Source organism: Montipora foliosa, chromosome 1 (assembly GCF_036669935.1).
Source record: "Montipora foliosa isolate CH-2021 chromosome 1, ASM3666993v2, whole genome shotgun sequence".
Classification (NCBI taxonomy): domain Eukaryota; kingdom Metazoa; phylum Cnidaria; class Anthozoa; order Scleractinia; family Acroporidae; genus Montipora; species Montipora foliosa.
The window spans coordinates 55268019-55278018 of NC_090869.1; the positions used below are offsets into that span (position 1 = coordinate 55268019).

At 37.4% G+C, this 10000-nt stretch overlaps 1 protein-coding gene across 1 annotated transcript in view; it reads left to right on the top strand.

Annotated features, from left to right (window-relative positions):
- The window catches only part of LOC138001634 (protein NLRC5-like), a 353269-nt gene that overhangs the window by 18105 nt on the left and 325164 nt on the right, over positions 1 to 10000 (top strand). The window contains exons 3-4 of the mRNA XM_068848151.1: positions 291 to 678; positions 9242 to 9306. Coding sequence (XP_068704252.1) covers positions 315 to 678; positions 9242 to 9306 — 429 coding nt within the window. The 5' untranslated portion in view covers positions 291 to 314. The remainder of the gene's footprint in view (positions 1 to 290; positions 679 to 9241; positions 9307 to 10000) is intronic.

A 10000-nucleotide genomic window follows, 5' to 3' on the forward strand; every position in this document is an offset into this window, starting at 1 on the left:
TTATTATTTTCAATTTATCTAGCTCAAATGATATCATTATCTGTAATCATCTTTTGTAATATTATACTTGAACTATGCTGACTGTAACTCCGCCTGCCTCGACTAGCTTTCCCTATTTGGGGGTGGAACTGATTTATGCATGCACATGCTGAATGAATGATATAGGATGATTGATCTGTGTCATGGGATTACTGTGTCATAAATCCTCTAATGATTGCAATTAAGACCCCTTGTTGTAGCTTTTTGTTGTTGTTGTTCTTTTATAGCAGTTGTGTTCTTGTATTTTGTAGATTCATGGTGCTGCAGTAAGAAAGATGAACAAAAAAGAAAGTGACAGAGTGAAAAAGCGTACCTTGAAAGTTGAATTTGGCTGGAAACATTACATTGGGGACAAGTTTGTTCAGATCAAGAAGGGCAGAGGGGTAGGAAACCGGAAAGTGGACATGGAGAGGACTGCTACTTATCAGGAATGTCTGTTGAAAGCCAAAGAACATTTCTTCCCTAATTCAAGCAGTCAGTATGGCACACTTTTAGATGTGGAAACACCATATTTGGCAAACAACAAGTTAGATAAAATCAGCGAAGAAGGATTCACTGTTGAAAGATATAAGAAAAGGACTCGAATGAATTTGCCAAGACTTTACTTAGTGACAAAACCCAAGACACAGGCTGATAGCAGTAAGTAACATCATTTAATTTATCTTTAAGTTACAGTGTAGTTTGTTGCTGTCTTACTGGAGGCGAAAAGGTTTGAACAGTCACCATTCTTCATCACAATATGGTCACAGCAATCCACAGTTTTGTTTTTTTTCTGAGCTCTTTAATACAGTCCGTACTTCCTGTATCAAGTAATGGTTTATTATTATTATTATTATTATTATTATTATTATTTAACATCATGTTCTGGCTGTTGTCATTGCTGTCTTTTCATCTGATAGGCGAGTCATAACAAATGACCAAAGGCTAACAGAATTATCTTTTCTTCACATTTCCAACACTTTCCTCAAAATCCTTGCAGTTCCCAACAAAGCAGGTTTTTTGAATTACTCCTGCACCAACATTGAATGGTATGATCCTAGCTTTCCAATCCACCTATTAAATCCTTTGGTGACACTTCCAAGGGCTCCTATCACTACAGGTACGACTTCTACCATTTTAAGTTTCCACAATCTTCCAATCTCTCTCTTCAAGTCCTGGTATTTTTCCACCTTTTCCCCTTCTTTTTCCCCTACTCTTACATCAGCTGGTACAGCAATATCGATGATTATCCCCTTTCGCTCTTTCCTGTTAATTACAATTATATCTGGTCTTCTTGCCTCTATCACATTGTCACACTGAACATTGATATCCCACAAAACTTTGACTTCTTCGTTTTCTACTACACCTTCTGGGATATGCTCATACATGTACCACTTTTCCGTATGCTCTTCTCACAAAAATCCCAATGAACTTTCTTTGCTACATTGTCATGTAGTCTCTTATATTCTTTCTGAGCCAATTTCTCACATCGACATACTAAGTGTTGCACGCTTTCACATATGCATATGACTCCGGATCGAGTGGTCCGGGTTCAGGGCCTGGCCGGGGACATTGTGTTGCGTTCTTGGGCAAGACGCTTTACTCTCACGGTGCCTCTCTCCACCCAGGTGAATAAATGGGTACCGGCGTAATGCTGGGGGTAACCCTGCGATGGACTAGCATCCCATCCAGGGTGGGGCATAAATACTCCTAGTCGCTTCATGCTACGGAAACCGGAGATGAGCGCCGGCCTTAATGGTGCCTTCAGGCTCATAACAGAGACTTTACCTTTTAAATAAAATATACCCTCATGGAGCTCAATAATGGAAAGTCAATGGGATAAACTAGGCAGGCGGTGAAAAACCAACACCTGGAATCTCAAAAGCGACGAGTAATGGACTTCGACAACAATCTATCGCCCGTCGAGCCGAAATCAAAGTGAGCTGTATTTCTAAAATAATATTTAACCAAGTGTGCTGTAATATGTAGAACACTGAAACCAAATGGAAAATTCTCTGGTAACTTATGAGTTCAACAAAGACAGAGAACGATTGAACGAATCGAACACCTTACGTGGATCTGTCAACTCCGCACAGTACTCTTCAGGTAAAAAAAAATAATTGGAAATGTAACAGCCAAGAATTATTTGAAAGAAAGCTTGTCGTGTATTTTGTGCTTCATTATTCAAGGAAAAGGTTCTTCATCGAAACGGTTTGATCCTGAGATTTAGTTTGTTGCAATATTGCACATATTTGACACGATTGAGTTTCTTCTCTTCACGCACGTAATGAAATAGAAGGGGTTTTTGCCTCTAATAGCAAATATGTTGTTTGTTTCAAAAAAATTGTTTGCTGGAAAAGGTGGCCGTTATGAATTCATCATGTTTTATGATATGCGAGCTTAACTGGATAGTTTTTATGGCAATAGTAAAGCATTTTCTTGTCAAAATGAGGTTAGCATCTGTCTGGTGGGTTAACTTAATTAAATTTTGAGTTTGTATTTGCCGTCTGCCGCGTTACTTTGATTTCCACTCTCAAAATTACCTCCAGAACCTACTTTTTGCGTAGAATAAGCTTTTAGAATTATGATGTTCTTGTTTTGCATAAAGCAAGCTAACAAAATATGTACCTTGCTGAGTTCGCATTTGTTAGCGTTAATAGTACAATGTATTTTCGACCCGATGCTTCTGTTTTATGAAGGGTATATTGTTTTGGTCTCCCATCCAAACACTAACCCCGCTGGAGAGGGCTTAACTTCAGTGAATTTTGGTATTACAAAGCTGTCAGATGCTCAGAGGGCACGCTTAAACTTGTGGTGAAAAGAAGTTGTGAGGGAACTTAAAAATTATCAACATGTCAGCCCAGAAGCCAATGTTTCTCGCCACTCTTGTTATTGTTATTCTTCAGAGACTGGAATGCTGTAGTTCAATACGTACCACACAATTCAGTGCCTTCTGATTTTCTGTAACATGTACCACAGGCAATCCAGTGTATGCTTCACGGAAGCATCTCGTTATTTAAAAAAACACACAACTGTATTAGAAACTTTAATTATAGTCTTTATCTTAGAGTGAGCCATTGTGATTATATATAATTGCATTTGACAAGTGGGGGAACATGTGTACAGCACTAATGCAGACTCGAGATGACCGATCAACTGATGTTGAGACATTTTGTATTCCCGTAGATTTTGCAGGGGCAAATGACATCACTATCAATAAATATTTATTGTACATGTAACTCACTTAAAAGGAGAAACTATTTCGAGCCTCCTTAAGGAGGCTCGAAATAGTTTCTCCTTTTTTCAAACAAATAAACATATTCTGTTGTTAGATACAGTTAGGGCAATCATATCAAGACGAAATTTGGCCAGGGTATTAAGTACCTATCGTAGATTTCTCACATTATGTTTTCCTCCAAAATAATGTTACCATGGCAACGATATTAGGCATTTCTTTGAGCCTTAAAATCAACCTTTGTGGTCCTTTTTGAAGAAACGGGACGGTGAAATTTTCCCATTCATCGTTACCAGATAATGTTAGAAATACTCTCTAAAATATTTAAAATTCAACAAAATCTGTAGGTCAGTTTTTCAGAAAAATAAGTTTTTTTGAATTGTGTCTCTAATTATTTTTTTCACCTACAGAATTTTTTTAAATTTGAAAGACAAACGGTTTAAATTAATCTAAGCTAACATGCAAAAAATGAAAAAAATTTACCGTCCAGAAGCAGAGATATAAACGAGCAAAGTTGCAAAATCAGGAAAAATTAGGGGGTTACAAGATCAGCATTTACGCATGCGTCACCCGCTCATTCGAGTCCACGCGCGAGTGGAGCTACAGGTCAACACAAACGCATTTAAGTAACTATTAAACCGTTTGTGTAGAATTTTCCTAGTTGTCGTGAATAGGAGATGTCTATTTATATGCCATGTATATAGGAATTGGAGAAAGGTAAGCGAAATTAGCGGTATTTGTTTATTTCTGGTGACCCATTTAAATCATGAGCTGACGCAAGCAGCTTACGAATTGCGTGTGTGGCTTACGCGCGCGCGCTCAGCTGAAAACCCTTTCGAGCCTCCTTAAGATTGAGTATGAAGCTATAAATTTTATACTTTGTCAAACAATGCCAGGCTGAGCACAATAATAAATGCAAAACACTCGATAAATATGCTCACAACGGGCTTAATTTACTACAAAATGTGCTGGTTAACCTTTCTTAAAGTTGCATCATAGTTTTGAATCCCAAAAAGTATTTTTTGTATGTTAGGGTTCCCAAAGCAAAAACAGGTGGTCCTTAGGAGGTGGTCCTATTTAAAGAATTTTCAATTTTTGTCTAATCTTTTAAGCAATCTGAGTTTTGAGATAAATTTTCAGCCAAATGGTGTTGACAATTTTTTATATGTTGATTAGCTGTATCTTCCATCAAAGTTGAAAATAGCGTTTTTGACACAGAATTTTAATAGACAAAATATGGTATAAAATCAAAACAGGCCCAAAAATTGAAAAATGCTGACACTGTTTTGTACATCAAACTGTATTAAAATAGTCTTGCAAATTTGAGCTGAATCACACAAAAACTTTTGAGTTGAAGCTCCATAACTACTGTAGAGGGTGCCTGTTAGGCAACATTCCAAAGCCTAGAAAACGACAAGCACAGTTTTCATGGTCAAGTCATCATTGAGTGATCAGCATCGCCTACCAACGTTCATGTTCCGTTCCGTCTCCTGGGGAGGTAGGAGGGGACGTATACAAAACATGGACTCCAGGTCCATGGACTACCACTGTGGACCCAGTTCATGGACCCCTTCATGGACCCGGTCCATGGACTACCCCCGTGGACCACACCTCCTTTTGTACAGTTTCAAGCAGAAAAAGCTTTAGATGAGAAAGAGAAGTCATCCCGGCAATTATCTGGACAAATTAGGCAAGAATAATTATTATTGTCTCTTTCAGAGACAAAAAAAATATAGGAAGCTTCAACGGGATTCGAGCCCATGACCTCTGCAATGGCGGTGCAATGCTCTACCAACTGTTCATGAACTACAAGCCACTCAGTTGGGAGCAATTCATGTAACAGTTTTGCATATGTCGTCCTCTTGGGGCCTTAGCATGCCTTTTCACTATGAACTGCACTTTTATGAAAATGCCATGAATTCCATATGAAAAGCCCATGAAAGACATTTCATGGCCCCTGAAAACTGCAAAATGAAATTTTCATGGCTGTTTTTCAAGCCATGAATTTTACATGAAAGTGCATCCTTTTATTTAATGACTGATGAATTTCACATGAAAATGTGTCATAGAGTATTTCATGGCCCATGAAATCATGGAATGAGACTTTCATGGGCCTTGAATTTTCCATGAAAACTTGCTAAAGTATTTTATGGGCCATGAAATGTTGGGATGAGAGGTTCATGGGGCATGAATTTTCCATGAATCCCATCGAGATGCATTTCATGGCCCATGAAAATCTTGTGATAAGACTTCCATTGGCTTCCATGCAGTCACATGGGGCATTTTTAATCCAAGAAACACACTACATTATGGTTAAATGTAGGTGTCTATAAGAGACAATTACTTAAATCAGTAGCCTATACCTTGGTGTGACGTTTTCAGAGTCCGCGATTTATTGACGTCATAGCCTCACCGAATGCGAACTGTCTTTGTTTCTTGGGGAAAAGGTTGACTAAAAATAGATTGGTCCGCAAAACTCTTTTGACATAGGCTTAATATGGAAGTTGTTCGCTCCTGGTCATGGGCACCTGCGTAAATTGTCCAGATAAGTGCGACGATAACTTCTCTCTTTCGTCTAAAGATTTTTCTGCTTGCAACTAATTACAAAATAAGGCTTGGTCCACAGGGGTAGTTCATGGACCGGGTCCACAGGGGTGGTCCATGTTTTGTATATGTCCGGTAGGAGGTCATGCGGATTACTTTCTCTGTCCTTACACTTCCCAATAATAACATTTTTCTTTTTCCGATTATTCCATGGGCAAATATCATCTAAATACATTTTTCTCTGTCGTCCTCTTGCTTTTGTTCCTTCAACTTTTCCTGCCATGATTCCTCTTTATTAATAGCAACTCCTTTTATCTCATGACATGTCCATGTCTCGCCAATAAAATCACACTTTGTCAAATGCTTTCTCGTTGAAGCTCAAATAGATTATTGTTTTGAACTTGTATCAATTTCTCTCACTTATCAGGCTTCACGCAGGTACCTTAATTAAAAGTTTTTTTTATATACCCAAACTGCATGTCTGCTATTTCTGTTTCTAGCTTACCAAGAATTATTTTTTCAACAATTTTGAGCAGCAATTTTACGGCATGAGCCATATGAGACTTATCGTTCTACGGTCTTTGCATCAGTGACCTTCGGCTTTATCGGTACACTAATGAAAGCTGTCTTCACAAAGTCCTCTGGTAAGTGACCTACAGCTGTAGCTGTCGTGTAAATTTTGGTCAGCAACTTCAATAGCTTAAATTGTTTGCCTATTTCTCCCATGTGCTGTATCATTTCGATTACCATGCCATTTTGTCCAGTTGCTTTAATTTCCTTCTTTCATCTCTTTTATAGCACATTCCAGTTCAGACATCAATATAATGGATCGAGGATCTTCCACTTCATTCTTCAAAATGCTTTCATCTACATTGTATTGTGTCCAGTCTATCAGCGTCTTCAAACAATTCACATACAAATTAGTTATTCAATCCATCTCTCCGTGATGTTCTCTTTCTTGTAGCAAAGCTTCCCATCTTTAATAATAATTATTATTGTTCTTGATGACACCTGACAACACATTCGACTTTTTGAAATTTGTTATGTCTTCACTTTTTTATGTACCTCTTTATGTGAGTGCTTTTTGATAAGTTGCTCCACCTGTAGATATTGGTCATTCATCCACGCTACTTTTGATTCATTACATTTCTTTCCTATTTCCCGATGTTTCCTCTGATATTCTTCTGAGAGTCATTTGAATTTCATCCAAGTTTCATTCATCATTTCTAGAATTTCATCTGTCATCCATGGTGTTTTCTTTCATCTTTCTACTTTATTGAGTACTTCTGTAGCAGTTTCGTTTAGTGTGTTCTTGCTAATGTCCCATTCTGTGTCAACTTGATCGATTTGTTCTGGGCCACATTCGACAGTATTCTGCACTTCCATGCCATTCAACTTTTCAGATATCTTGGCGCCGAATTCATTTTGCTTCTCTGGATTTGCTTTCAGTGGCTGAACATTCATACACACGACACTCATGGCTTTTTCCAGCTTCTTCAAGCTGATTCTGAAATTTATCACTACTGGGTTATGGTCTGAGTTGCAGTCAGCTCCTGGGTATGCCCTTGCTGAGAGTGTACCATTTCAAAATCGTTTGGTACTATACACATGTATATCAATCAACTTGATTTCAGATCCTATTAAACAGAACTGTCTACCAACATTAATCCTGTTAAATATACCCAATCAGACCAAAGAGTTTTTTTGATGGGTTCGAATCATTATCTTGGCATTTAACACGGGAAACATTAACAGGAGGGTTTTTTATTAATTTTGGTTCAAGATTGCGCAATTAAGCCTTTAAATTGCACCAACAGTCCACTTTGTAGAGGAGAAAAGAAAGATAATTCAGCGACTTTGCTGTGGTTTGAAGACCACAGCTTCTTCAAGCACACAAGCCCTAAATTTAGCCCAAAGCTGCGGCAATTGCCGTGGTTGATGCAACTTGACAAATTAACACAAAACTTGCAGACCACTTATCTTATATTGCTTCATTTCATCAACGATTAAGAAAGAAGCTTTATGGATGAATAATTGTGCTTGTGCCTTTGCTACGCAGGTAGTATGTATGTGCGATTTATTGCGCGCTTTAACTTCAGTAAAAAGTTGAAATTGAATAGACAAAGCATTTTTGGTAAATGTATCTGGCTATTGCCTTTCTTGATTAAACCATAATTTCGTCGTCAATATCAATTATTTTGAATTCTGTTTTCACCGTATTGATAAAACTCTCACAAACTACCAGAGCCTTACGGCTCTCGCCGTACTGAACAAGTACCTAAATAATAAATTTAATTAAATACATTTATTATGCTTATGAATTCAAGCAAGCATACACAAGTTGCACGAAGAAAACTCATGAATATTCAAACATATGCAAAAAATATGCACCAGAACAAAACGGAAACAAATTAAAGGTTTTCTGTTGGATTACATCTCGACCTTGTTAAAAAGATTGACGACCTTTGTCTTACAAAATATAGGGTAATCTTCAGTTGCAGTGTATTTCTAGAATTGCGTGTTGTAAAATCATGATCAGTAAGTAAGATTAGACGTTAATTTTTTGATGGCATACGAACAGTAAGGTGGATTCGCAAACTTTCATTTATTTTTGTACAATTGGTCGCTCTGGCAACATGCCATTTTAGTTTCTGGAATGCGCGTTTTAAGTCAACTCAACTGGAAATATTATGAAGCAATCGTGACTTCAAATTGTACAAACAAACCATGTCACATACAGTAAATAATTAAAGCCGTTTGATATACAGTTATTCAAAACATGCATTCATGTAACTTGCATCTCCTTGCATCTCCTCCTGTTGATATAATTATACGGCCTGTTGATATAAATGGTTAGTATTTTTACCAAACTAAGTAAAAGGCTGTGCACGCCTATTTCATTGACAAATTGAAACTAAAAAATTTCTGGAGTTTGCACGAAGGAGGAAGGATGTTTCACCATGGTTTCACGTTGCTGTCGGAAATTTAAAGAAAGGATGTCGTTTGTCATGATTTCACTTTAAGTGCTGTCGCTACTTTTTGGTCATGTTGCTTGGTGGAATTTACCCTGGCAATCTCACAAAAAATTGGGTCGTTAGTCAGTTTCAGGGATATTGGGCTAAGAGTTTGTCAACAAAGTCATGATCTAATTTGCAATCTGACATGAAATTGAATTTGAAAATGGAGAGCAACGCCAATGTTTGTGAAACTGAGTGAATTACAGTTTTACTGGACCAGTGTTTAATCTTCACAAAAGATAATGTAAAAATGTGAAAAAAACCAAGGTGAAATTAGGCATTTGCTATACATATCATGAATTTAATTGTGATAGTCACTATGTAACAACAGTTATGTCAGGGCATTTGGTGTTTGTATTACCTCTTTAGTCACTTAACAAAGGATCTGACATCACTGATGATATGAATTTGTAAACCCTTGTTGCAGATAGAGATCCAGTCAGTTCACATTTGGACAGTACGCTGCAGCCATTTAGGGATCAAAATCCATTGGTAATATAGTACATGACTTGTACAGTACATGTATATACATTATAATTACAGGGCTTCTGATAGGATGCGCAAAAAAATTAAAGATTATGCGGAAAGTTTTGGCCATATTATGCATAAACATACGTTGATTATGCGGAAATTACACCGGATTATGCGGAAATTTAAACAATTTCTAGAACTACAATGTAATAATTAGGCCCGTCCAATGTATTTACATGCTTATGGTAAATCAGGACTCGAAATTGCGACCAGTACAGTTGCGTTTATGACTGAATTTTTTCCCTTTGCGATATCTGGACGAGTCGCCAATTTGCGACAAGCAAAGTTGTGATGTGGTTGAACCACGATCCATTCCCTCGATCATTCACCATTTTCAGCGGTTCTTCACACATACATATTGCACGCTCGTATTTTGTTTTGTACAACTTCATCGCAATAATTCGCCCTACTACATGTATTACAAATGATCAAATTTAATTTTCCTACTTTAATTTGCAGCTAAATTTTAATACCTTGTTGCATCTTTTTTTTTAATTTCGAGCCGAGGGTATGTTATGAAAACGGTTTAACTAGAGTCCAGGTTCATTGCCGAAAAATGTGTAGAAACTGCTTACGAAGTTTCATCTTGCGAACGAAATGGCGTGTTTTCTTCAATGTTCAGGAAAATAAACGTTTCAAAGTAGTCAATCTCTTT